The sequence below is a fragment of the Aspergillus campestris genome, assembly GCF_002847485.1.
Source record: "Aspergillus campestris IBT 28561 chromosome Unknown P168scaffold_8, whole genome shotgun sequence".
In the NCBI taxonomy this organism is placed as follows: domain Eukaryota; kingdom Fungi; phylum Ascomycota; class Eurotiomycetes; order Eurotiales; family Aspergillaceae; genus Aspergillus; species Aspergillus campestris.
Genome location: NW_020194343.1, coordinates 560,831 through 587,397, shown reverse-complemented (window position 1 = coordinate 587,397; position 26,567 = coordinate 560,831). Strand labels below are relative to the sequence as shown.

At 53.7% G+C, this 26,567-nt stretch overlaps 10 protein-coding genes across 10 annotated transcripts; 5 read left to right on the top strand and 5 right to left on the bottom strand.

Moving 5' to 3' along the window:
* Window positions 1-9: 9 nt before the first annotated feature.
* On the top strand, window positions 10-483 carry P168DRAFT_176624 (uncharacterized protein). Its single transcript, XM_024832921.1, has one exon. It carries the CDS (start codon window positions 127-129, stop codon window positions 376-378), a length of 252 nt encoding a protein of 83 aa, XP_024691682.1. The 5' UTR covers window positions 10-126; the 3' UTR covers window positions 379-483.
* Window positions 484-1,664: 1,181 nt separating this feature from the next.
* On the top strand, window positions 1,665-4,173 carry P168DRAFT_238894 (Zn(II)2Cys6 transcription factor; the record flags this gene model as incomplete). Its single annotated transcript, XM_024833637.1, has 4 exons — window positions 1,665-2,605; window positions 2,669-3,103; window positions 3,171-4,065; window positions 4,129-4,173. The coding sequence occupies 4 exons, from the start codon at window positions 1,665-1,667 to the stop codon at window positions 4,171-4,173; spliced, it is 2,316 nt and encodes a 771-aa protein (XP_024691681.1).
* A 502-nt stretch (window positions 4,174-4,675) lies between these two features.
* On the bottom strand, window positions 4,676-5,193 carry P168DRAFT_282858 (uncharacterized protein; the record flags this gene model as incomplete). The annotated part of the gene is made up of 3 exons (XM_024836008.1): window positions 4,676-4,808; window positions 4,954-4,994; window positions 5,065-5,193. 3 exons carry the CDS (start codon window positions 5,191-5,193, stop codon window positions 4,676-4,678), a joined length of 303 nt encoding a protein of 100 aa, XP_024691680.1.
* Window positions 5,194-7,539: 2,346 nt separating this feature from the next.
* P168DRAFT_255202 (putative DNA damage repair protein Mus42) lies at window positions 7,540-11,184 on the bottom strand. The gene is made up of 2 exons (XM_024834448.1): window positions 11,070-11,184; window positions 7,540-10,997 (listed from the first exon to the last, which is right to left on the bottom strand). The coding sequence occupies exons 1-2, from the start codon at window positions 11,122-11,124 to the stop codon at window positions 7,603-7,605; spliced, it is 3,450 nt and encodes a 1,149-aa protein (XP_024691679.1). The 5' UTR covers window positions 11,125-11,184; the 3' UTR covers window positions 7,540-7,602.
* Window positions 11,185-11,602: 418 nt separating this feature from the next.
* P168DRAFT_319628 (FKBP-type peptidyl-prolyl cis-trans isomerase) lies at window positions 11,603-13,195 on the top strand (the record flags this gene model as incomplete). Its single annotated transcript, XM_024840297.1, has 4 exons — window positions 11,603-11,692; window positions 11,765-12,196; window positions 12,250-12,919; window positions 12,990-13,195. The coding sequence occupies 4 exons, from the start codon at window positions 11,603-11,605 to the stop codon at window positions 13,193-13,195; spliced, it is 1,398 nt and encodes a 465-aa protein (XP_024691678.1).
* A 676-nt stretch (window positions 13,196-13,871) lies between these two features.
* On the top strand, window positions 13,872-16,681 carry P168DRAFT_319627 (kinase-like protein; the record flags this gene model as incomplete). The annotated part of the gene is made up of 4 exons (XM_024840296.1): window positions 13,872-13,998; window positions 14,051-15,822; window positions 15,883-15,945; window positions 15,998-16,681. The coding sequence occupies 4 exons, from the start codon at window positions 13,872-13,874 to the stop codon at window positions 16,679-16,681; spliced, it is 2,646 nt and encodes an 881-aa protein (XP_024691677.1).
* A 1,361-nt stretch (window positions 16,682-18,042) lies between these two features.
* Window positions 18,043-22,042, bottom strand: P168DRAFT_345642 (DUF3591 domain-containing protein; the record flags this gene model as incomplete). The annotated part of the gene is made up of 4 exons (XM_024841869.1): window positions 18,043-18,687; window positions 18,740-18,796; window positions 18,850-21,738; window positions 21,804-22,042. 4 exons carry the CDS (start codon window positions 22,040-22,042, stop codon window positions 18,309-18,311), a joined length of 3,564 nt encoding a protein of 1,187 aa, XP_024691676.1. The 3' UTR covers window positions 18,043-18,308.
* Window positions 22,043-22,562: 520 nt separating this feature from the next.
* Window positions 22,563-23,789, bottom strand: P168DRAFT_291232 (RNA methyltransferase). The gene is made up of 4 exons (XM_024837371.1): window positions 23,449-23,789; window positions 23,297-23,395; window positions 22,942-23,213; window positions 22,563-22,857 (listed from the first exon to the last, which is right to left on the bottom strand). The coding sequence occupies exons 1-4, from the start codon at window positions 23,526-23,528 to the stop codon at window positions 22,613-22,615; spliced, it is 696 nt and encodes a 231-aa protein (XP_024691675.1). The 5' UTR covers window positions 23,529-23,789; the 3' UTR covers window positions 22,563-22,612.
* Window positions 23,520-25,054, top strand: P168DRAFT_291231 (putative Golgi reassembly stacking protein). The gene is made up of 3 exons (XM_024837370.1): window positions 23,520-23,913; window positions 23,981-24,064; window positions 24,132-25,054. Exons 1-3 carry the CDS (start codon window positions 23,743-23,745, stop codon window positions 25,017-25,019), a joined length of 1,143 nt encoding a protein of 380 aa, XP_024691674.1. The 5' UTR covers window positions 23,520-23,742; the 3' UTR covers window positions 25,020-25,054.
* Window positions 25,055-25,123: 69 nt separating this feature from the next.
* On the bottom strand, window positions 25,124-26,252 carry P168DRAFT_291230 (MICOS complex subunit MIC26/MIC27). Its single transcript, XM_024837369.1, has 4 exons — window positions 26,219-26,252; window positions 26,085-26,171; window positions 25,979-26,032; window positions 25,124-25,949 (listed from the first exon to the last, which is right to left on the bottom strand). The coding sequence occupies exons 1-4, from the start codon at window positions 26,243-26,245 to the stop codon at window positions 25,374-25,376; spliced, it is 744 nt and encodes a 247-aa protein (XP_024691673.1). The 5' UTR covers window positions 26,246-26,252; the 3' UTR covers window positions 25,124-25,373.
* Window positions 26,253-26,567: the final 315 nt, after the last annotated feature.

Here is a 26,567-nt window from a genome sequence, read left to right as displayed (position 1 = left end):
GCCGGGCTTGTGGGGTTGGTAGTAGCAGGTCAGACGGAGTACTTTGGCAGAGGGGCTCCGTTATGAGCGAGGCATAGCTACCTAAACATCACATGGCATGCCTTGGTCACTGGTAGACTGCAAACAATGTGCGAGTGGAAAGAGACAAAAAAAAAACTTATTGAAAAAGGCCCCATTATCCCCAAAAATGAAATGAAGGAGAGAGAGAGAGACACACACACACAGAGAGAGAGAGAGAGAGAGAGAGAGAGAGAGAGAGAGAGAGAGAGAGAGAGAGAGAGAGAGAGAGAGAGCAAGTCACCACGCGTTCAACATCATCATTATCCTTTTGTACCCTGCCGTTTTCTTATTTTTTTCTTCTACAATGCAATGCTCTAGTTGTCATCATCCTTTGCAAGTGATGATGAACAACATCGATACCAGGTCCTGGAGACTGGCAACCGTCCGGTTGATAGAGCAATCTGATTGAAAGCCGGCGATATTGACCAAATTACCTTACTTTACTACGAGACCGTTCCTCTCTGTTTGCGGTAGCCGGTATCCTATCTGCCGGTACAATCACGGATGGTGAAGCGCTTTTGCACCCGATGATTGTTCGGCCAACTCAGGCGGTTGACGGCCAAGTGGAATCCTGTCTTCTCTTGCCCTGTGCTTTTATTCTTAAGTGGCCAGTAGCCATATCCGATCCACCCCGTCCTATGTCTCTTCGTCATGTTTCGTTTGACTCCGTCGAACATTCGATCTGAGAAACCCATCCAACGCCAAGGATACATGCTTGACTCGCAGTCTCCATCGAAGGATAAGACCAGCTGAGTGCCGGAATTTCAGACCACCTGGCGTGACCCGTCCTGCCTTATATCACGGTTTCATCGGCGTACGTTGTGCATTCAGTATCCCGTTAGCGAGAAAGGAGGCGACCCTATGATCACGGTTCGCTAGACATTCTCTTGTCGGTACGTTGGATTGGCTAAGGAGACCGTGGAATATCTGGCCGTGGGATGGCTCCGGGTACCCTGGATGTCCTATAACCCAGAGGAGAAGAATGAATGTGATGCGTCTTGGTGATTATCGTACCTTTATAGGGATTTGATGAAACACTCAAACAATAACGAAGACGAGCAAGGGAAAGAGACATCTTCTCAGAATCTCTTGTCGCCGTCCAAGATCGACGCTGCAAACTGTATACGGGGCCCAGTGTATAAAGCAGTGCATTACGGATCTAGTGACTAATCCCATGCATTGACGTCAATCCTCCATGTAGAAATTCAACTTCGAAAGACTTCAATCCGTCAAACCCCACCGCTCTCGCAGCCTTGTTCCCATTGATCTTCACTTTTCCCCCCTCATTCAGCCTGTCGTGATGACCGTGCCCCTTAGTCCTAATCGTATGACGGTTTTCGACGCTGCAGGATCCCCTCCTGTTCCTTGCGACTGACGGCGGGAAATCTCATATACAGTACTCGCTTCGCCCCAAGGTTCTGCCCCTCTGGGTCAGGGTGGAGTCATCAACCCCGCACCGCGCGACTCATCCATTTCCGCGGAAGGTTCGACAGTTCATCTCCCCTTGCTGTTAATTACGGGCCCTTTGCCAATACGAGGGAAACCAGGGGCACTACCGCTGGCAGCAACCACGCCTCGACAGGGCCCATCTCGGCGCTGATCTCATGGAATCTACAACGCTGGTGGCCAATGTGGAGACACATCGGTCACCAGCATATGGCAATCAATCGCGTGGAAGCCAACGGACAAGAAAGAGGAAGGCATCCGAGTCGTCATCGCCTACTACCACGGACAGCAGCAACAACAACAGGTCCAATGGCCCACGGCAGAAGATCACGCGGGCCTGTGACCAATGTAAGGAGAAAAAGATCCGGTGCACCGGGACACTGCCCTGCGTAAGATGTACCAGGCTGTCGCTCGCCTGCAAGTACAATGCTGCCTATTCACGGGGACTGCCCCCGGTGCCCCTGCCCCTGCCCTCCTCTGAAACGGACGTATCACATCCGAGCAGCAAGCATGCTCCTTTAAGGGGCCAAGCCAGTCGGAACCCTGTTCCCCAGCAATCTCCTCGGAAACCTCGTGGGGACGCCGTGATCTCGCGCCAAGGTCGTCAGAACAAAGATCTTGGCGCTGTCACCCGAAACTCTCCGGATCCCATCGCTACCGATTTCGAGGGCAACTATCTGGGGCCGGCGTCGGGGTTGTCGTTCCTCAACCGGGTATGGCGTCGGTTGCGTCAGGACGAAATGCGCGCGTTTCCCAATCAGTGCGACACTGAGGCTAGCTCGAAGAATACGTCCGTGTTCATGTTTGGTGATAAGCCCTACGATGCTTATCACGAGACGGGGTTTATTCTGCCCTCTTATGAAAAGGCACTGAGTCTTGTGGAGGTCTATTTCGACTATTCTATCGTCACATACCGCTTCCTGCATCGGGGGAGCGTGGAAGACTGGCTGAAACAGGTTTACGAACTCAATATCTCCTCCACGAATTTACCAACGGGTCCGATGCTGGCTCGGACGGCAATCGTTCTCATGGTCTTTGCGGTCAGCACGCTGTACGAGGAGCTAGAACCGGGCGGCCAGAGGGACCCTTGGGACCGGAGGTAAGGGTGCCTTCCACGACTCTACCCTCGCCTTCCACCACAGCAATTGGCTAATTAGTCTAGCGAACGATGGTATGCAGCGTCCAAGCACATGTCTGCCATGGAGTCTGGTCCTCCGAATCTGGAAACGGTTCAGGCACGACTAGGCCAATGCCTCTATCTCCTGGGCTCGTCCCGTGCCAATGAATGCTGGTATGTCTTTGGTACGGCGCTGCAGCTGGTGACAGCATTGGGTCTGCACCGAAAGTGTCTGGCCAGGTCTGTGAAGAGGGGGACTACTTATCTGGAGCAGGAGCTTCGCAAACGTATTTTCTGGAGTGCATACACATTAGATAAGTACCTGAGCGTCATGTTCGGAAGACCTCGATTGCTACATGACGAGGACATCGACCAGAAGCTACCGGATGAGGTGAGCGATGATGACTTGCTCCAAGAGACTTCCGAAAGAAGAACAGGGTCGCCGGATTGTATGATGATTGCCTCTGTGCTTCATTTCCGGTTGGTCTTCACTGAACTCTGCATTTTTTCTCTCCCCTCTGCCCGACGCTAAGCTATGCGAAAACAGACTGGGCCGGATTCTTGGTGATATCTCCCGACAAGTCTACTCGCTCAATCCGCACTGTCGCGACCCGCCTTTAGAAATGGCAGCCCGACTCACCGCAGAACTAGAGAAGTGGAAAGAGACAACACCGCCTCTGTTTAACAGCGTATGCCCAACGAGTCTTATCCCACCTCTTTGCCGACAAAGTCAAGTCCTCCAGATGGCGTACTCTCATGCGATGATCCACGTAACCCGGTCATTCCTGTTGAACGATTTCACCGATCTCACGCGGCGGCCATCCATTCCAGACCCTATGGTAGCGACCCACGTTCACAAATGTATCGATGCGGCTGAAAATGTCCTCACCCTGGTCGACAGCCTGGCGAAACAAGGTGCCTTCATCCAGTCATTCTGGTTCACCCACTACGTCTGTTTCTGCGCCATTATCGTAGTGTATATATACACCATCCAGCAGCATCGTCTTTTTTCTGCCCTGGGCGACTCCTCCCCAAGAAACACCGAAGACACCAGTCGGTCACTGTCCCTATTCGCCGTCGGCGAAACCTGCCAGCAGCACCTTGCAGAAGCCACCAGGGAGAACTGTCCTAGTCGTCGCTACAGCATTATCCTAGAGGAGCTGCGGCTCGAAGTACACAGGCAACTCGGGCCCCGGCTACCACCACCGCACTCTGGAGAGACTTCTGGGCCTTCTGACACCCACCAGAAATCCACCGTCATGCAGGAAACAGTTGATCTACCTCGTACGGACCAGACACTTTTGTTGGACCCAGGCTCTTTGAACTACGCAGACAGCTTGCAGCAGCCGGGCCTCGAGGGGACCTTGTTCGAGCCATCGGAGGATCCAGGGTTTCTTGAGAACCTAGACGGGTCGATCTGGTGGACCCAGCTGGACTCTTGGGTGAGTTTTTTATCCCCATCCTGACGGAATATGCCGGATATATGCTAATTACCTGGTCTTAAGGCTTTCATGAATCTGCAGAATGATCCCTCGATGATGCCGTTTTGATATGTAGTCTCCACCTTTCATTCAAGGCTACATTTTGGATTTCATAATACCCTTTAGAACTTAGAATTACTTTCGAAATAGCTAACAAGCCAACCAAACCTTGCGAGAGTTTGAGCTCTTCTTGGGATGAAGATACCCCAAGTAAGGAATAGCATCCATCTCTTTTCCTTCTTCCTTCTTCCTTCTTCCCTTCTTCCCGCTTTGGCGCTCTCCCTCTTGTTCTTTTTCATATCATAATGGAGGTTGTTCTAATCTTTCTCACGACAGATTCATAGTGCGTCTAAAGTTGAGACTAATTGAGGCACATCCCAACGGTGCTTGCTGAACATGGTCATATCATAACTACGCAATGTTGAGCAGCGAGCAGACATATAATAGAAGAATGCATTCATCAATTTAGTAGCAAGTGCAAATCCAAAGACGAGGCTAAAGTCACTATCGATATTCTCCGGTCTTCATTTGAACAGGGGTAATTGTTGAAATTCCCTGTCCTACTTCTCAATCACAATAGGAAATCACAGTGGATTTCCAAAAAGCTCTTCTCATCTACGGCGGCCAGGGCAATCCATTTGAATGTCGAAAAGCCCAGGGCTCCCGCAGATTGTTCCATCTCCAGCGCCGCTTTGTTTTGTGCACTGAAAGCAAGTCAAGTCAGTACAATCTGCCTTGGATATAGAAATAAGCAAAAGTCATCAATCTTACGCTTCCAGTTCTGCAATGGCTACAGGGTTCAGTATTAGCCGATTGCTCTTGGTTGATTGAGTTGTCACTGAATCTTACCGGTTTGTGCCTGCCACCTTGCAGTCACCTCCATTACACGTCTGCACACGATTGTTAGATGCGTGGAAAATTTTGGGTCATTGAGCTTGATTGATGAAAGAAGTGACTTACGCCGCATACTGCCCATCCTGTTGGGCACTTCCACACCGCGGCGTTGTTCTCGTTAACTTCAGCGGCCGGGGCTGCCATTACAACGACTGCGCTGGCCATGAAAGCGAGGAGGATGTTGGTGAGCTGCATTTTGCAAGATACAGGATGTTATGAAGATGAGGTTGAATTCGAAGTTTTGAGAGTTGGTTGTCTTGATGGAGAAGATTCAATTGCTGCTTGGATCCCAACCTGAATCGGAGGGGGAAAGGGGGGTTTTAATAGGTATCTCGCTAGCGAACATACACTCTTGTCTTCTATATCGAGAAGAACTTCCAGGAGGCCTTGCCTGATAGCATGCTCGCGACGTGCATCGACATTGTGAGATGGGGCTTTCCCGTCGAGACTTTCCGGTTGAGTCATTTTTCGGTTCCTATCCTCGTCCTTCAGCTCGTTCTACAGCATCATGTAGACGAAACCTGAATCATTGGATGTCACGATGAGGCTTGCTAACGCCGCCACCTCACCACCAATGATGGCTTCTCTAGACGGAAAGTCAGGTCTCGTGGTTTTGACAGCCGCCTTTGAACATGGTGATACAGCGTGCATCCGAGTCAGTGTCTCGGGTTGTAGCTGCTGCAGGTGATTCTGAGCCCTGGCTGCATGTAAATCAATGTGACACTTGGTGGTCATCTTATCGAGTAAGGCTGGCATAGATCGGGTATTCTTCTGTGATTGGAGATGGCCCAGGGTTGGGGCCGTTGTCCGTCTGCACCAGGGAAAGTATCATGTCCATAAATATACCGAACTGCTAATGGCTAGGTTCGACACGGCGGAATTGGAATTGTATCTGTGGTGAGATTATAGCGGTTCGATTCGGCTCGTATCTCCTTTGCACGATCAGCCTCTTAGGCTGGTGTTACTTGGTAACCATCATTCCCTCGAATTGGTTGACTTATACTAAGACGTCCGTGTGAATACGGATCGTCAGATCATGTCACCAGTTCCACATGTGGCAACCACTGTAGTGAAGTCCTATATGCCCAGCTATAGACGTAGGGGCGATATGGTATGTACGCATTATGAAGAATTTATTTCAAGAGGCTCAACAGCTCTATCAAGATTGTACAAACATGACCCAATTCGCCCCCCGCTCGGGGAGAAGATGACATGCAATGGCATTTCTAACTGCTCTTTCAGGAACGCAAGTATCACAGCCGCCCCTCCAGGACATCCGATTTGGTCTCTATGTAAGGCCATCTACGAACTGATCTGCCGCAACGTACACACCCGCAGTCTTCGGTATACTGCAGCCACCACCTGTAGATCATCTGTCATCTTTTGGGCCATCTTGGCAAAACCTTCCACTAACCTTAGTAGGGATCAACTCGAACTGGACTTGATACATGATGCCTGCAGTCAGGCAGCGATGCGCAAGGCCCACTTGTTCTTACGTTAGATTAGTGAAGACCCTTTCACACGCGCCAGAGGTTCAAGCAAATGTGGGATATCACACATATGTTGCGTCCATGCGCTGCTCGGTCTCGCGCGTCATTAGTGTATACCCCATTCGGGTGTTTGTCCTTGAGAACTCGACTGCATATCGATGCAAGCTTGGTTGAGTCTGAAATAGTGACCGGAATACCCCTCACGACCGCAGAATAACTGTCGGCAGAGTGTTTACCTCTTCGTGGTGGCCGTATCCCGTCATTAATTCTAATGGCAGCTGCTGTATTTGGATCTCTGGGATCAGTATCTCGCTAGCGTCTTGTTGTTGAGAGCCTCCAGGCAGGCGCGCATCGGTGTCTAGTTGGTATGGAGAGAACGTAGTATAACCCCGTCAGCTCGTGTGCAAGAACCTGGCTGGGTTGTTTACGTCTCAAACGTGACATGCTACATGCTCTGTTCGATACAGTTGGTAACTGCAACTGGGTCAGAATTATGTCATCCTCTTTATGTCTGGGGTCGAGGCTACCCGCAGAACTGTACGCTGCATGCGTTCTACAGTATCAGACTCATATCATAGTGATACCAAAGATCTTAGGAGATTCGGGCTCCGGGTTAACACCTGTTACTCTTGCTACCGTGCAATCGGATTTCTAGGTCTCGAGGTTGGTAGAATTGGTCTCCAGCCTACTAGTGCCAGCACACATATTCGCAAGACTAGTTTTGATCAAGATATACCGATGTGCTGGGAAAAGATTTCACCTCGTAGATGATAGTACCCAGTAAGCTCACTTTCTATATATATATGTTGCAGATCATACAACTGGGGTTGTTATGCTATACCCCAACTTTGCTCAGATTGAACCAACTACAAAACGGACCAGTTCCTTGAGCTCTACTGGGTTGCACCCACTCCGCTCGTATGTAGTTCTGTATAATGCTCTCTGGGGGAAGAACACCGCCGATGCTGTGGCGTTCGTTGACGTGCCATAGTCCGTACAGTTACGGATCGCTATGTTCATAGATTCTATATGATATATGTGATGTGACTGCCCGGACTAAATTCTATGTACATGCTATGCCATAATTATTGTAATATATAAAATGAAAGGTACATCAAGAGAAGTCCACAGGAGGTAACCCCCGTTCTTCCACCCCCCCCATAACACCCCGTTGCAAAGACCGCACCGCCTCATCCCACGAAACACCATTCGGAGATCCACGCTCTCCGCCAACCCCTATCGGACGACTATCCTCAACAAGCCACATAAGCCACTTCGTGAGCGAGACAGCCTTGTCCAGATCTCTCTCGTCCACCACCACGCGCTTCACGTAATGCGCAAGGGCCTCGACATCTTCTTCGAAGGGCCCTTCTTCCGCGAACGCGTCATGCCAGGACCCGACTGCGTCGCGCACATCAGACAGCCTGGATAACTTCTGCGATGTGAACGTCGGCCGTTCCGGCAGGGGAGGGAGTCGGAGTCGTTTTTCTTGAGCGGGTGCGTGCGGTGCGCTAGAAGGGCGGGTTTGTTGTCCTGTGGTGCGTTGCGTAGCGCTGCCTGGGCGTGATCGCGTGCGCGCTCGTCTGTGTTCCTCGAGGACCTCGCGCCGGATGTCTTCTGGGAGGGCGGCGAGGAATTCGGGCGATACTTCGTTGGCAGGGTCGGGGAGGGGAGATGGTTCGCGTCGCTCTTCGCTGAGGGTGGGGGTTGTGGGGCGTGGGAAGAGGAAGTTGGCTTGTCGAAGGGTCGTAGTGCCGGTTGACTTGGTGCTGGGTCGACCGCGTTTCTTCTTCGGTGGGCTAATGGGCTTTTTGAAGCGGAGTGGGTTGGGAGGAGCAGGCATCGTTGCGGGTGCTGTAGGTGCTGTGAGTCCGGGTGCAGCCTGAGGGTCTGAGGGGCCTTGCTGGTTGTAGTAGCCTAGAACTTCGGCCCTCACATCTTCAGGTAGGGCTGCGAGGGTTTCCGGATCGAGCTGAGACTGGGGTGGAAGCTCAGCTGTAGCCGGCGGTTGGCTTCGACGAGGAGGAGGGCAGGGTGAAGTCGACCGGTCTCTCCGAGAAGCCTGCTTTCCTTGTGCGACGAGCTTGGATCGTATATCGTTCGGGAGCTCCGCTACGACCTGCGGATCGGTTTGAGATGGCATGATGAATTGAGTGCCTGATATATTCAAAGGCTTCTGGTTGCTGTCGTTGAGCGACGGCCCGTAGTTGACCGTGTCCGTTTCCTCCTTGCGTGGGCTCTCCAAATCGTCCGGGTCATGGGCTTGCTGTGCCCTTTTACGCGCAGGGGAGGCCTTGAAATTGAGTTGTTTCTGGCTGGCCTCGATGCTTCCCCCCGTTGCAGGTTTCAGAGGCTCGAGCTTGGTCATCTGCACTCCGATGCCTCTCAAGTCGCCCGGTGAGATTGCTAAACTCTTGAGCATGGAGACGGCCTCTTTGCCAAGGACATCGGTGGAATTAGATGGCACTCCCAACAGGACACTCTTGTTGAATGTATCGCATTTTCCGTGTCCTAGATGTTTGACGGGTTCTAATGGCGCATCCGCTGATCGTCGCATCACTTTGAGGGTGAGCTGCTTCCCTTTGACTAGGTTTTCGACGAGTCGTCGGTGTAGCTCTTCACATAAGGAGCGCACAAAATCTTCTGCCTGGGTTTGATTGACGAAACGAATGCCCCAGTTGACTTCCGCCGACACGGATTTCCTCATCACTTCGTTGCCAACTTCAGTTCTGTCGATCCCACGGGCATAATCCCAGATCCTAGCCCCTGTTTTGGGTCCCAGGGCAGAAGTGAGTCTTTCCTTTGACTGATCCCTGACGTCTTTGACGAATTTGATACCAAGTTCTTCCAACTTTGCCCCGAGACTGTAGCCCACGCCTGGCAAATCCTGGACAGTGAGGTTCCCAATAAAGTCAAGCACCATATCCGGCTTGAGTTGAAATTGGCCAGCTGGTTTGGCTTTTCGCAGAGCAACCTTTGCCTGGAGGATGTTGCCTCCAATGCCCACAGAGACGGAGCACCCGGCCTCCAATTTGACGGCGTGTCTGAGACTGTCGGCGATTTCATCCGCCTTGGCTTGCTCTCTGTAGATGGAGCCTTCGGACACGCCTCTCCCATCGGAGCCCCCGGCCTCCAGACACTGGCCGGTGATATCGACCAACGCTTCGTCGATACTGACACTCTGCACGATGCCGTCCACTGAAAGAATGGCGCTGTAGAATTTCCGACTGGCATCCTCATATGCCGGAAAGTCGTAGGGCAAGACGTTCAGATCTGGACACGATTGCAGAGCCCCCTTCATCCACATACCATTCTTGACGCCCTTCGCACGAGCGACGTAATTACAGCTGGCGATCTCCGAGCCGCTGCCCGTACCATGGGCCACGGCGACCGGTTTTCCGTCGAGATCGGGATGTTTGAGAACGGCAACTGCGGCGAAGAAGCAATCGAAATCAACGTGCATAATGTACCGCCGCGCCCCAGGAATCTGCCTTCTTCGGCTTAGGGGCGACTGGGATTTCTCTTTTGCCGCTAACTGGAGCTGGGCCTTCAATTCTGCCTTCCACGTTGACAGGTGGTGAAGACGAGACTCTCTATAGTATTGTTGGATGAACTCTGGATTGACAACGCTGTTGTTCCGCATGCGAGGATCCGAGAGCAGTTGGGCATTGTACTCCTCCGAAGTCACCTCTGGCGCTGGAGCATCCCGCCGAGGTGACGACGCCTGGTTTACAACCGGGGGCGACCTCAAAGGGCTATGAGTCGCTCCCAGCGAGTGAACAAGAGGAGTTGGTGTCCTCGGTCGCTCTTCAACGGGCTCAAGACTGGACCGAGCTGCCTTGTTGCTCATTTCGTTTGGTTGGTCAAGCGAGGTGAAGCTGGGGAAATCCCCGTAATCCGACTGGGTCGGCGGATTCACCGGTTGATCAGCGGTAGGACTCATATCAGACACGCCGGAGCTCGGTTGCCCAGTTTGAACCTGCGCAGATTCCCTTAGTTGTGATGTGTACCAACTAGAGTTCGTCTGATCGCGGTAACTGGACTGTGAAGTGTTTGACTCGTTCAGGACACGCCCGTTGTCAAACTTCAGCACTTTCTGGGATTGCCCTTCGTCTACTACGCGAAAAGCGTCCCATGGGAGTAAGCGCTTGGCTTTGATACTCTCCACCACCCACGCCGGCTTCACGATGCGATACCGACGAAATTCCTCCCGCTTCTTCGGGGTTAGTGAACTGGCAACAATGTGGGTTGCCGAAGTTTTCCCTTCCAGATACTGAAGAAAACCACCCCCATGGCTGACTACCATGCGGTGGAGATCCTGCAAGGACGGCTGCGTATACCCGTTGACGTGCACCACGACGCCACGAAATATCGGCGGACAATCTCCGGATGAGGAACGGATCTCGGCGTCGAGGTTCTGCAATTTGATTTTCTTGCGGCGCATATAGTCGCCGAAGCCACCAAAAGCAGACGCCTCATATTCTTCGCCTACCTCATCTTCAAAAACATCTAAAAGTGAACGTACCGCTGTTAGTCTGTCCATCGCGTGGTACTACGTCATAAGAATGTAGTTGAACATACGGTTTTCGATACGTTTGCGCACCGAGTTAGATTTTTCGTCAAGGAGGGAGCCCATGGTGGGCGATGTACAGGGGCATGGTTTTAACCCCACGTACTAGAGATGAATGGAGATAATGACAGAGGAAGATGAAGGTATTCAAGATGATACGCGGTGGCGGAACGCGTGACCGAGGCATATCACGTGGAGTAATCTTAGGCGGTGTCCGATAGAGCAGGCGGTGAGGTAGCTACGGGCAGAAGAGGGGAGAAAAAAAAAATCAAAGTCGGCGGCGACTAAACCGCTTTGGGTTCTGCCGTTGATTCTCGCCGTCTCAAAACTTTTTCTCTTCTCTCTCTTCTTCTTCTTCTTCTTCTTCTTCTTCTCTTGGGACACTTGCGATTCTTCTCTTCTTTGGAACCTTCGCTTGTCTGATATTATCTCTACATATCCTATTCTCTCAATCCCTTACTCTCTTTGCCCCACTCCCCCCAATCTCTCTTTTCACTCTATTTCTTTTCCCTTTTATAGACCATCGTTAGAGCTATATCCCATCATGTCTGGAACTCAACCCGTGGCTCTCTACGCCCTGCGCGTCCCTCCTGGAGGTGCGCTGATCCCGGCCCTTCCTGAGGTCGCTGCTATGGTAAGTCCTGGATTGCTTTCCGTCCACGTGAACCTCATGTCGCAAGATGAAATTCTCACACCGTTCCGCTAGTTCCGAGTCAACATGGCGGCCATTGACCCCGATGAGACCCCCGAGTTCGAAGATGGCGTCGAGAACCAGCGTCCGCGGGCTACTCTGAAGCTCGTCCGTCCTCCCCCCGGCTTGGACTTTGACGAGTCGGATGAGGATGATGAGTTCGATGAGGATTCCGAGGATGATGATGAGGTTAACGGCGGTCCTAGCGACAAGGAGCGTGCCCGTCAGCTCAAGAAGGCTGCCGCCCAGAAGGCCTTGGAGGAGGCATTGGCGGAGGATGACGAGGACGAGGACGAGGACGAGGATGACGACGACTTTGACCTGAAGGCGGCTATCTCGAAGCTTGTCAAGGGCAAGGGCCCCGCCATGGAGGATGATGAAGATGACGAGTCGGAAGAGGGCTTGGACCTGGACGAGATGGTCATCTGCACTCTGGATCCCGAGAGAGTAAGTCCGCCAGAGTGGTTCGAGCCATGGGTTTCTGCTAACACGGCTTGCAGAACTTCCAACAGCCCCTCGACATCACCGTGTCCGAGGATGAGCGCGTGTTCTTCAAGGTGACCGGTACTCACACCATCTACTTGACCGGCAACTACGTCATGCCCATGGATGAGCCCCAGGACGACTCCGATGAGGAGGATGAGGATGACTACGACCTCTCCCCCGACGAGGATGAGCTCGACATGGACCTCATGGACGAGGATGAGGAGAGCGACGACCTGGATGACCTGGAGAACCCGAGAATCACCGAGGTCGACAGTGAGGAGGATGCCCCGAAGCTGGTTGAGGCCAAGGGCAAGGGCAAGGGCAAGCGCGCCGCCGCCGAGGCCGAGAGCCTCGACGATCTCATGGCCAAGGAGGCCGAGGCCTCGAGCAAGAAGCAGCAGAAGAAGGTGAAGAAGAACAACGGTGACGCCGCCCCCGTCGAGCAGAAGAAGGAGGGCAAGGAGGCCAAGAAGGTCCAGTTCGCCAAGAACCTGGAGCAGGGCCCCACCCCGTCCGCCCAGGACAAGAAGCCTGCCGAGAAGTCCACCGGCACCCTGGGTGTCAAGGAGATCAAGGGTGTCAAGATCGATGACAAGAAGCTGGGAAGCGGTGCCGCCGCCAAGAGCGGTAACACCATTGCCATGCGTTACATCGGCAAGCTCGAGGATGGCAAGGTCTTTGACTGTATGTTCTCAATCCCCTCGCTTCAACCAATTGTTTATGAATAGTTCTCGCTAACGTCGTATTCCCACAGCCAACAAGAAGGGCAAGCCTTTCACCTTCAAGCTGGGCAAGGGTGAGGTCATCAAGGGTTGGGATATCGGTGTCGCCGGCATGGCTGTCGGTGGTGAGCGCCGCATCTCCATCCCCCCCAACCTTGCCTACGGCAAGAAGGCTCTCCCCGGCATCCCCGGCAACTCGAAGTTGATCTTCGATGTCAAGCTGCTGGAGATCAAATAATTGCCTGTTTCTGAGTCTGTACGATGTGTGTCGGCGCATCGCCCCTGACACGCCCCATGGCCGTCAGTGTGGTGGAGCCCGCTCTCTTTCATATCAATGTTTCATGTTTTTCCCAAAAGGAATGGTGTTATAGGGGTTTTGAATATAGTTAGGTTCTGTTCTGTGATATCCGACTTGTTATCTTCTTGCAGAGTCCCCGATGTGCATGCAGTAGGGATGAGGATATCGCAAGCAATCCACGTCCTGTTGTTGAATAATGGAAAAAGTATCATTTAAATATTACCTATTTATTGCCTCAACCATCGTGTACGTCCCAAGTTATGGTTGTTGGGTTATGTAAACGACCGCTCTTGCCCCCCGTGGCCATCCAGGTCACGGTTTCCCTTCGATGAAAAATAACAAACCTCACCTTTACCTGGCCGACCTAGAACTTCCATCTCCTTCATCCTCACCATGCACAGCACTGGCCATTCCATCCGATTGAGGGCTTCATCACCCTGGCTCTCTACTATCATTACGCATGTGTTAAGCCCAGTATAGTGTCTGCATTTTTGTGGCTCCACGGCAACCTGTCACCATTTGCCGTGAAGAACGCTGAGTCTCTTCGGGTCTGTTATGCTTCCCATGACCGACACAGATTACTCAGACTATATCTACTGGTCGGGATAGAACTGCCATGTCGGACACCACGGCCTCGGACTCGTCCAGGGCCCTACGCATCCAGAGGGCCAAGATACGGGCTCGGATTAAGCAAAGAAGCTCCAGGATTCTATCGCTGCTTGGTCTTCGCAGTTCCACTCAGGGTAAGCGGGTTGGGATGATCCATGGGTCAGATGGGCTGATGCAACTTGGTAGCTACCAAAACAACCATTGCGACGCCCGAGAGTCCGAAGCCAGGGCACCTCGCTGGCCCTCCGCATCCACTTCACACCCATCCACACACTGGATCAACCGATGGCGCGGAGAACGCTCCACCAGGGGACAGATCCCGGTGCCGTTCCGGGACACCGCGTGTCTCCTTCGAATTTCCACGGCTCTCAAGGGTGGAAGATCGATCTCGTCTACGGAAGACAGATATTCCAGAGAACGAGAGCTCCGTTGATCCCGGACTTGGGCGAAGCCAGTCCTCCCCAGCGGGTCTGACTGGTATCATTTCACGTACTTTGTCCACCAAGTTCGGAAATCCCACTGTGATCCGTCGATCGCGTCTACGCTCACGCCCCAGCCTTCGCACCGTTCACTTTGGGGAAACACGAGATGACCCACTCCGCCAGGGGGATAGTGCCAATGATAGTTCTGTGCCCTCGACTTGCCTCGAAGATAGCACCTCTCCAGTGAGCTCGAAGTCGACACCACCAACTTCTACCGAGCCTTCGGATAGGTCGAGCAATAAGCAGAGATCATTTCCGTCCAGCCTAGGCGTCGGAACTACACTTGATCCTATTCGGGAGACTTCCCGAGCATCGCCATCCGTTCTCACCGTTGAAGCCGCTGCGAACGCAAAGGTGTTTCTGGAGACATACTTCCAAGCCCTTTGGTCCGATGGGGACCCCCGGTTGCAACGGAGGTATGAGTTGGAACACTATATCTACTCTTTCCCTCTCACGACGGAAGAACGGGGGAGGATATGGAGAAACTGGATTGCACAAGAGCGAGAATATCTTCGGCAATGTCGGGTGCTCAAGGCCCGTTCTCAATCATTGCCCCATAACCAGGCTGCGGCGGTGGCTGAGTTTGAAGTCATCAAAGTCTTGGGAAGAGGAAGTTTCGGGGTCGTCCGTCTAGTGAGGGAAAAGGGTTTATATTCTTATGATAACAATGTCTCTGGCACGAACGAGGTGCGGGTCTCGAGTCCCGAGCCTTCCAGTGAAGGTATCCCCCACAAAGAACGAAGAAAGGTCATGGTGGGAGTGAAAAAGGACGTTTTCGCTATGAAAGCGATTCGAAAGTCGGCCATGATTCGCAACTGTCAAGAAGGGCACCTGAGAGCCGAGAGAGATTTCCTAGTCGCGTCCGCGAAATCTCGCTGGATTGTGCCCTTGATCGCCAGTTTCCAGGACCACAGTTATCTGTACCTCATCATGGACTATATGGTTGGCGGAGACTTCTTCGGCTTGTTGATGCGCCGATGTACACTTCCAGAAACTGTCGCGCGCTGGTACATCGCGGAGATGATTCTCTGCGTGGAAGAAGCCCATCGCCTTCGATGGATCCACCGCGACGTCAAGCCGGATAACTTCCTCATCTCAGCCTCGGGGCACCTGAAGATTTCAGATTTTGGTCTAGCATTTGATGGACATTGGTCGCATGACCAAGCGTATTTCACTGAGCATCGTCACTCATTGGTGAAGAGGCTGGGGATCCAAGTTGAGGGGGACACGCAAGATCGAAAAGAAGCCAAAAAGGCAGCCAAGGCAGCTTCCAAATCACGACAGAGCTACTCCACTGATGAGATAACATGTCCACCACCAGCTGCTGGTCTCTTGGGGTGGCGTGATCGCAATCAGAGACGAAGGCTAGCCAGAAGTGTCGTGGGAACCAGCCAGTACATGGCTCCCGAGGTAGTCCGAGCGGATTTGTACGACGGGCGATGCGACTGGTGGAGTGTGGGTATCATCCTCTACGAGGTAGAACCTCCTCCTCCTTCTGAGTGATCTTAACAATAGGTGTCTGACCAAGTCCATTAGTGTCTGTACGGATTCACGCCTTTTGCGTCGGAAGACCGGCAGAAGACCAAGATAAAGATCCATGTTAGTTGTGAATGTCTACGAGTGAACTGACTAGTGGCTAACGATTGGAAAGAAACACTATGAAACATTGCACTTCCCATTGCAAAAGGAGTCATCAGACAAACAAATCTCTCCGGAGGCAATCGATCTCATCACACGCCTACTCCAGGAAAAGGAGTATCGCCTATCGTCGAGCAAGTACAGAGAGAATGACGTCTTCAAGACGGGTTTCAATCCCAGGCCCTTCTTCTACAACATCGACCCCCGTAACCGCGACCAAAGGGTCTCCTTCGTATACTCAGACGATGCCACGGATATCAAGGCACATCCTTTCTTTCGGGGAACCCGATGGGACGAAATACACCGTTCGATACCCCCGTTTGTGCCCAAGGTGAGGGGATGGGACGATACCCGTTATTTTGACGATTGTAGTCTGTTGGTCGAAGACGATGCTATGTCGGCCGTCTCTGACCTCGATGAACCCGAGGACGAAGCCAATGAAGACGAAGTTCCGTGCGAACAGGGCTCTGAAGGGGGTGTGGAGTTGCCAAAGCCCAAAAAGAAAGAGGAAAAAAAGCGGCCACGAGACAAATTGTTACGGGATAAGGCCGTGGGCCAGACGGTTCTCGAGATGCGCAAGAACGGCGCCTTTATGGGGTACACATACCGCCGTCCCAAGGCCGTCGCCATGGCTTTCACTCCCGATCGAGGCCGGCCGTACTTCTCGCAGGGTCATCTATCTGAGTTGTATGGGTGATGGCCATACCAGTCATATTCCAATTTCGGGCATGGTGCATCTATCCTTCATTCACAATCAGTCAGCTTCCACACATATCGTTGGGTCAAGCACGGCGCAAGCTTAATCTGTGCCAACCAGTCTGTCGTTTAGATCATGGTGTATTCTTAACTATACCGCATACACTATAGCATAGCACTTGTTCAAAAGCGGTAGATGTTTTATACCTCTGCTTGGCAAGGCAATTGGTCCGCACTTGATTGATTCTGCAGTGCATCAGCATCGCTAATATAATACATATTTCATCCTGTCCTTCCATCCATAGCTTTCAAGAACGCTCATCAAGTACCTCAATAGAGAGTAGAGAATCCCACAACCCAATCTCAAAAGTAAGCCACATAAACGTTCAAACCGCTGCAGCACGAGAAAGCACGAGAAAAATCTGAAAGACGGCAGGCAATAGAGACAAGGCAAAGCAAAAAGACAATGTAAAAGCTGCAAAATGGAATGAAATGATAACAAGAATGATGCAAATAATCAACCCATTAGGGGAATAATGATGAAAGAAAAAATAATGTAGAAATTGAAGGTATAAAAGACATCTATGCGCCAACACCAATCGCTTCTTCGTATTGGCCTGTTTTTCCTCCTTTCCTTCCTTTCGGATACCGTCGTCGTGGTTGAACATTTGTTCGGCATGATCATGGCCAGGGTCCAGGGTCCAGGTCCGAGGTTCGGCTCGTTTAACGAGGAGATTGGGGATGAATGGAATGGATCATGATGGGATAGATCGAGGGGGAAAGACTCGAATGATTTGATAGGAGGAGTATAAAGATGAAGATGAAGAAATGCAATGAATTGTGGAAACAAACAACCAACCAGCCCGCCAGCCAATCAACCACCCAACCAACCAACCAAACCGTAACCGTAACCGTAACCGTCCGGGGCCATTGTGGCGAACAATAAAGTGAAGAAGTAAGTATCATGAGAGGATGTAGGAATATGAGAGCAAAGGTGAGAAGAGGAGGACATATAAATGCAAGTAAGTAAAAGATAAACAAATCAATCAATCAATCAATCGCAGGGAGGGTATCATTCATTCGTTAGCGAATATTCTGCAACAACAATGACAACGACAACAACACTATCATCAGGACTGTAGTTCTGGTGTGTGCGTCTTTAGGAAAAGATATAGATTCTTTTCGTTTCGGTCTTTTTCTCAAGGATAGACACGTCTGTAGAGGAAAAGCCTAGCTTATATGGCAGGAGGGGCGCCCATAGCGAAGGCAGAATCGCTGACTCGGTCTTCGGGTTTCATGGTTCCGTTGAGGAGGGGGCAGAGTCTGTAGATTTGCGCGGCGATGCGGCCAAGACGTTAGCATATCTGATCTTGTTTTGTTTTGGTGTGTTTCTCTTTTTTTGTCTTTTTTTTTTTGGCTTTTGGTAAACAATGCCTTAGGTCCAGTGGGTTTGACATGCGACGAGACGATATGGTCGTCGACGTCTTTTCTTTGGCTTCGCATGTGGGTCCATGGGAAGGGGTAGATGGGTGTATGTCAGGGGAATAGGGGAGTGGACAAGAAGTTGGAGGCATGGGCTGGACGGAACTCTGTCCGTCCGCGCAATGCTCAACCTCTTCAATGACATGTCACGGCTGTGGGGACGCCGATTTGGGACCAGGTGTACTACTACTGCGCGAACGCCGAGCTCGGGCAACGCTAGGCTTCGCAGCAGAGGGGACAGGGAACGACGAAGCAAAAAATGGGGGAGGGTCCTGGGGGGAAAGAAGGGGAGGGATGTCTGGGTTGGAACCCAGTTCATCACGGCGAACGCACTTTTTGTTGGTCTTGATGTGGCCGACCTGGCCGCAGTTGGCACACTTGCGCTGTGTACCAGCTCCTCGGCCGCTGCCGACGCCTCCGTCGGCTGGGGAGTCGCCTGCGGAGGCCCTGGTGGCGCCTTTTTGTTTCTCGCGCGCGAAACGGCGCTCCTTGTTGCGGTTCAAGCGGCTGAGTTCTGCTTCGATGCTGGGAGGGAGTTAGGTGGGGAACGGGGGGATACAAGGTCATGGGGGCATACAGTTTCTTGTTGCGGGCATCCACTTCTGGATCGCCGGTGGGTTGCAGAGCATCCAATCTGAAGATAACGTCAGTTTGCGAGGACGGGTGAAACGAAGAAGAAACACATACTTCGTGGTCAACGACTCGACCCGATGGCGGTGCTGGATATAATGGCGGATGACACGAGGGTCCCACACCATTGTTTCCTTCTGATAGATCTCGCCCTTTTCGTCTCGGAAAGACCGCATGATACGAAGGACTTTCCCCTTCTGGTCCGGCATGCTCATCTTACTGAACTGGCTCGTGGTCTCATCATCACGACGGCCGGGCACAGGCGTGGGGGCTTCCGATCGCGGGGTGGGCTTGTTAAAGTCGTCCTCGTCGTCCTGGTCCATGTCGCTCTCGCCGCCGTCCGAATGCTCAACCGTGGAGGACAGGCTCGCCTTTTGCGCATCCCAGATGCGTCGGATCGATGTCTCGTATGACCGCTGCTGCCGTGCCACGTTGTAGCTGTGGCCGCCGAGCTCTTTGAGGCGCTGGGCGTCCAGCTTGTCTTCCACACTCTCGCCAACGGCCTTGAAACCGCCCTTCATGGAGGTCTTGAGGAAGCTGAACCCTTCGCCGCGGCGCGTCGGATCTCCCTCCCCATGAAGTTTGAGCATCGCCTTGCCTTGCGATGCGAGAAGGAAATTGCGGGTTGCCTTCCACGGCGCCATCTGCTGCTCAAAGCTCTCGCTCTCCTCGTCCTCTTCGTTGTTGTTCTCGCCGCCGGTCTCGGCGTCGTTCCCAAAGCCGGTGTCGTGCAGGTGTTGTTGGCCAACCTGCATCGACTCGAGGAGACACACGTCCTCGGGTTGGACCCACGACCGAATGGTGTCTTGCTCCGGGACCGGCTCCAGGGGCACCCAGTACTTCGAGTCCTTGTCGTGCTGCAAGAAATCCTTGACCTTTTGCCGGTTCTGCATATCGCTCGTGCCGGGAATGTGAGCGGTGACATCGCTGATCGAGAGCCGCATGTCGCCGCTCTTCTTCAAAAGACGGTATACCAGCATCTTCATGCGGTTCTTCGCGACGGTGGTCACCTTTCGGGAATGAGGGCCGGGCACATCCACCGACGGGAGCTGTTGTCCCGCCACGTACAGGTTGTCGATGTTGCGTAGGTAGTAATCGCTACCCCCCGAGACCGTGCTGCTCCGAACGACCAAAAAGTCGGTGGATTTCGCGTGGTGTTGGAACACGGGGGCGCGGTACATGGAGTTCGAGATAGCGGGGGCAACCTCGCCGGGGTCGACATGACCGAAGATGGAAAAGGGGCTCTTGTCCTGGGGCAGCAGAACCGCCGTCTCGCCGATCTCGGCCTTGGGGCGCGTGGGGTCGTCCGGGTTCTTTCGGCGATAATAATTGATGAAGCGATTGGACATGCCGAAGTTGGACATCATGAGCGGGACCTCCTCGGAGTATTCGACCAGGAGGACGTTGGAATTGTCGGCCGCCGACAGGGCCCGGGTTGAATCGTAGAGCGCCTTGACTTCCTTGCCCCGCTGGTGCTTGCGCTTGATGTACGCCGTGTTCTTGAACCACGAGGTCTGACCCGGTCGGAAGGACAGCGCCGGACGGTGGAACGAGCGCGCCTCGGCCTTGGTGAGCTCGGTCCGGTAGTAGGGCCACTGCAAGCGCAGGGCCGGCATGCCGTGTTCGAGGGTGATGTTGCCCAGCGTGCTCCGGACCTTGTTCTGGTGGTTTTGCTTGAGCATCTCGTAGGCCGAGTCGTTGGAGATGTTGTAGCGCGACAGCAGACGCCGGGTGACGTTGGCATCCATCTCGTCCCGATTCCGCGCGCCCAAGGCCTTGGGCTTCTGGGCCGTCGAGTCCACACCGCGCTCATCCAGCAGCAGGTAGGGATCGTTCATATCCATAGTGACCTTTTGAGCGATGCGCGACGTGGCCTGCTCGGGGTCATCGACGAAGGGGAAGTCGATATGGGACAGAGCCACCATGTCCATGGGGTCTCGGCCCGTCTTGCGCTTCTTGGCCGGACGTGTGGTCTCGGCCATCCAGTCGTCTTCATCCTCCACATCGCCGTTCGGCTCCCCACTGGGCGGGACGTCAATGTCCATGGCCGACGACTCTTCGACCTCATCCTTCACATCCCAGTCCATACACACGACGCGAAGATCATCCAACGTAACCCCGCCGGGCAACGTCTCCTCTGCGTCCGTGTCGTGGTCGAGCTCCTCCCGAACTTCGTCCCCATGACCCTCCTCCGCTTCTTCTTCATCCTCGGAGATTTCGCCCACCGCCACGACGCCCAGCTGTTCCGTCTCTAGAGAGCGCTTGTGGGCCTGACCCCCGGCTTTGAAGATTCTTTCCTGGTCCTGGGCCAGCTCGAGGTTGACTTTGCTCGGGATGGTGGGTTTCGGCGGCTTCGGCAATTGTTTGCCGAGGAAAAAGGCTTTCTTATGGGGAATCAGTTCGAGGAATCGCGGCAGCGTGTTGCGGTCGAACTTGGGGAACAAGGAGTGCAGGAGCTCTTCAACATTCTCCGGTGGCGCGGGGGGGTTGTCGGGGCCAATCGAGGACATGGCGAACAAGGCTTGCTGGAGTTTCCAGGCGCGCAGTGCAGCGGGGTCCATGTCGTCCCCGGTGGGACTCAAGATACCCTCGTCCTCCTCCTCCTCCTCCTCCTCTTCTTCTTCCTGGGGGGTTTCCGGTGGAACTTCCTGCACCGGGGTGGGCGTGGGCATCTGCATGGGCGTGGGCATCGACATAGGCATAGGCATCGACATCGGCATCGGCATAGACATCGGCATCGACATGGGGATCGGTTGCGTCTCGAGGGGGGGAATCTGCATAGGTTCCGGCACAGCCGGTTGCTGCTCTTCCTCGTCGAAAAACAGATCGCGGGTTGAGTCCATATGTTCCGGCTCGGGGGACGCGGGTCCATCGCCGAAAAGATCGTCGAGTTCATCATCGGGGCGTGTTGGTCCTCCTGCTGTTCCTCCTGACCACCAAACAGATCTTCCTCCTCCGCGCCAAACAGGCCCTTTTCGTCATCATCGTCGGCGGCTTCCTCCGGCGCTAACATCGAAATTCCATTTCCTGCGGGCGCCCGTGCTCTCTCCTCTTCTTCGGGAAGTTCGTCGTCGCTGAAATCCTCGTAGTCGACGGCGTCGTCGGCCTTTTCGCCCGGGTCGAGATCGCGTTGCAGGAAATCGAAGGACGGGCCGCCTGAGCCGAAGGAGGGGCCGTTCATCTGTCGCATGACATTTTCGAACTCGGTATCCTCCGGCTCTGGAGCCGTTGTTTCTGTAGCGTGTGGCATGGTAGTGGTTGAGGGAGTGTGTGGTTGGTAGTGGGGGTTGGGAGAGGTTGATAAATAGAGGCGAAAGTTGATCGCGTTGTAAGGGTTTAATCACCGGTTCACAGAGACTGAAATGAGCAAACCGGGAGGGAGGGGTGAGAGTTAAGAGAGAGGGTGCATGGAGAGCAGGTGGGGAGCATACCCAGACTCCAATAGCCCATGAATAGAGAGAATCAAACAGGTGAAGAGAGAGTGAAGAGTGAAGTGAAGGAAGAGAGAGAGAAGTGGACGAGAAGATGGAGTCGTTGCCAAGACTGCTGTGTCGCTAGTCCCGAACGGGAAATAAGCTCTGCGTCACTGGCAGGTACCTCCGAAGTACCTCGATCTTGCGGGCGACTGCTAGGTTAGCGCGGTATCTCAGAGGTACCTTACTGTAATTCAGATATGGTCTGGTCTCCAGAAACACAATATCTGAGACCAATGTATACTACACAACAATGACATACAATCTACATATTGTCAAGCACGTGATGGAACGCCCAGCCAGGGTATCACTATCATACAAGAGTTAAAGAAAATGGTAAACGAAAATCACTCCAGATTGAATCCCCCATAGTACACACACAGCGCCTTGCTAGCCCCTTCCATACAGTAGTGCATCACCATTGCAGGGCGCCCAGCGGGAACAAACTTAGCCAGCTGCTTCATATCCGACGTGCGCGGGAGAAACAGAACCAGGTGCTCCGAGAAGGCCGAAAACTCCGCATACAGCGTTTCGAGCGAGTAGGGCTCCATGGTCTTCAAATTAAAGACCTGATCCGATCGGTATCCAGGGCCTACACGAAGTAATGGTCAGATCTGCCACTGTCTCAAGACAAATAGAAGACTTAGGCGGGAGGGGGACGGGATTATGGACATACCTCCCCACGGCGGACTCGCAAAGATAATACTATACGGCGCCAGATCTTTAAGCTGATTCTTCAGGATTTGAAAGCAGTCTCCCTCAAACCAGGTGATCTGGTCAGCCACCCCATAGATCTTGGCGTTGTGCTTCGCGCACCGCAAGACAGCCGGGTTCTTCTCGATGGCGTAGACGCGCTTCCACTTCCCGGAGAGCGCAAACGCGATGGAGTTACCCCCAGCGCCGGCAAATGCGTCAACCAGGACGCTGCGCCCGGGGGGGCGGAGCTGGCTATATGATCTGCGATTTTACTAGAAAAGTAAAAAAGGTAATATGTAAGCGCATGGCGTCGTGTAGATAGACGGTCTCCTTACGTTGCCACTGGCTCAGGAGTCACCCCGAACCAGGCATCATCGGTCAGCCAGATCCCCTGGTCATATTTGGAGAAGATGTTATGGCGTTGTCGCCAGTAGCTGGGTGACGGGTTAGCTTCAGTAACCGGTGCGGAAGACGGAAGGAATCGCACTTTTGAATGTCCCAGGGAACTTCACTGATATGGTTGTAATGGTGGACCTCAGAGGGTGCCTCTCCATCAGAATCGCCCATCGCTCATAATATTCTCTATTCTTTTTGTTTGACACCAGAAGAAGAGGACGAAGATGATGAAAGTCAGGATCAATCCCGATAACGCGGTCGATAGCGTGTTTGTCCCGTTTGCACCCGATCTATCCATCCAACAGACCACCGAGTCCAACTGCGCCTCGTGAAGTCTCCCAACACCTGTCCAGACGACACTAGCCCACACTGAATTCGATACAGCATGTTTGGAGCCCTGAATCGTTTCATCGGCCGGCTGGACGCGGAGCCCCTCCAGCACGCGCAGTCCCCCCACGACAACGCCTTTGGGTTCCAGGTCCTCCGCAATAAAGACGCGGAGCTCCCTCTGGAGCCGTGGTTTGATTTCATCGTGGGGATCAACGGGCGGTTGATAGTGAGTTTGATGGAAAGAAACAAAAGTAGAGGAAAGAAAAGGATGGGAAACTGACGGTGTCATCCAGGACGACCCAGACCCCTCCCTATTCGCGACCGAAGTGCGCAACTGCGCAGGAGGAAACGTGAGCTTCGAGATATGGAGCGCAAAGGTACGCCACTACCTTCCCCCGGAGGAAATACAAAGATACAGACAGACAGACAAACCAGCCCCAACAGTACACTAACAACCAACCAACAGGGCCAACGCACCCACACCGTAACCCTCCCCATCCCCCAACCAACCCAACCCTCAACCTCGCCCTCCAACTCGCGCCCCTCTCCTCCACCCAAAACATCTGGCACGTCCTGTCCATCCCATCCCCGCTCAGCCCGGCCTACCGCGCCGGCCTCCTCCCGCACTCAGACTACATAATCGGCACCCCGAGCGGCACCCTCCGGGGGGAATCCGCGCTCGGCGAGCTCGTCGAAGAGCACCTCAACCGCACGCTCGTCCTCTGGGTGTACAACAGCGAATTCGACGTCGTGCGCGAAGTCGAGCTGGTGCCTACGCGCGGCTGGGGCGGAGAGGGCGCGCTGGGCGCTGAACTCGGCTTCGGGGCGCTGCATAGGCTTCCTGTTGGGTTGGGCGAGGAAGTCGAGGGACCCGGTGAGGTTGTCTTTGAGACGCGCGAGGATGGATCCTCGGAGCCTCTTGCGAATCGCCTCTTCCAACAGCAACAGCAACAGCAACAGCAGCAGCAGGCAGACACCGGAAGCGCAAGCGGAAGCGGGAGTCAATTCCTGATGCCAGCGACGATGGCCTCGCCGCCGCCGTTGGCGGGGTCAGTGTCACCGTCAGCGAGCCAGTCGCCGTCTGGGACGCGGCGTGGTGGGGGGAGACGTGCGGGCGCGGGGGGAGTGTCGCCTAGTCGGGCGTTCGATGAGTACTTTGCGGAGGGGGAGCAGAAGAGTAAGGAGCAAGATTATGCACCGTCGTCAAGACGGGGGACGCCGCTGCCACCGCCGCCTAAAGTTGGGGTGCAATCTCCTCCTCCTCCGCCTCCCAAGGCCGGGGTGCAGTCTCCGCCGCCGGCTGAGGCGGAGGCGGAGGGTGGATCCGCGTGATGTGTTGAGCTGGCTCGGTAGACCTATGATATTCCATATTACTATGAATCATCCTACAGGTGGATTATTACTTTTCGTAGAAGAAATACTGGGAAAAGAGGGAGGAAAAATCAAGGAATCCTTCCGATCTAAATGTAGAGTACAGATAATGCCAAAGGAACCAGATAGAAACAACGGGATACAACGACCCGCACATCCGCTAAACAGGGAGAGAGAAATGTCAACCGAGGGGTTGTTTTAACAGAGGAAATCCACAGATCGGGAGCAGAGCGAGGAGAGATAGACAGGTAGACAGAGAGAGGGAGGGAGAGAGAGAGATGGGAGAGGAAGGAGGAAGAAGAAGAAGGTAGACAGTTAATGACCCTTGCTGACAACCTCCTCCAACTTCTTCCGGACGTCCCCGATCTTCTCCTCCATCATGGCACGGGTCATGGCGCTGTGGGCCAGACCAGTGGACCAGATGTGCTGGGCATTGTTCCGCAGGGCGAGATGCTGCTCAGCGACGGCAGGGACCTGCTTCTCGTACTCCCAGACGAGGTCGGAGACGTTGCGCATGGTGACAGGGAGCAAGGACCAAGCGGCGACGGTGCCAAAGGCCAGCGGGGAGGCCGAGCGCAGGATGATGCCGCGGTTGCGGGCGACGATGGAGCCGGCCATGGCGGCGACGACGACGTAGGCGCCGCCGGGGAGGAGACGCTCGCCGGACTCCGGGGAGGGCGCCAGGGCGGCGACGGTGTTGGTGAAGGCGTTCTCGACGTTGAGGGCGCGGGCGAGGATGTCGTTGAAGCAGGTCTCGGCGGCGAGGGAGTTCTTGTAGAGGAAGACACGGGCCTGGCGGACCTGGGCGGTCAGGATGTCGGTGGGGGTGGGAGCGGAGGACGCGGGAGCGGGAGCGGCGGACTTGGTCGGGAGCTCGACGGGGAGGGTGGGCTCCTTGGGGGTGTCGACGGGGGGGCGACGGGGGGAGCGACGGGGGAGACGACGTCGGAGAGATCATCGTAGATGGGTTTCCGCTGGTTGTATGAGCAGGATGCATTGAGGTTGGAGGTGGAGGGAGCTACATACCTGGTCCCGGGGTTCTTCGGCAAACGCGGTGCGCCGGGGATAGAGGGCGACACCACCGGCCAGGAGGGTGGCGGCGAGGGGGGTAGCCTGGCGGTCAGTTGCAATCGTTATAATGAGAGGAATTGATCACATACCTGAGAGAAGACCGGACGGAAGGACATGGTGGTGGAGTGGTGGAAGATGAAGATGAACTGGAGAGGGAGAAGAAGAGAGAGAAAGAAAGCGTGCGAGTTGCGGGTCACGGGAATGACCGGTGCCAAGACATTTCAATATTCTAGCTTATATTATTTCATCTTATATCTTCTATTATCTCTATATGTATGATATTGATATTATTGTTCTAGATATGTAGATAGACTCTATACTCTACATTCCATATTATACATATTATGCTTTATAATAACTACATAGAGTCTGGGGCTGATACATGTATAGATATAAGAAAGATATCCTGATCATACACTTTAGACTCACGTAACCCTA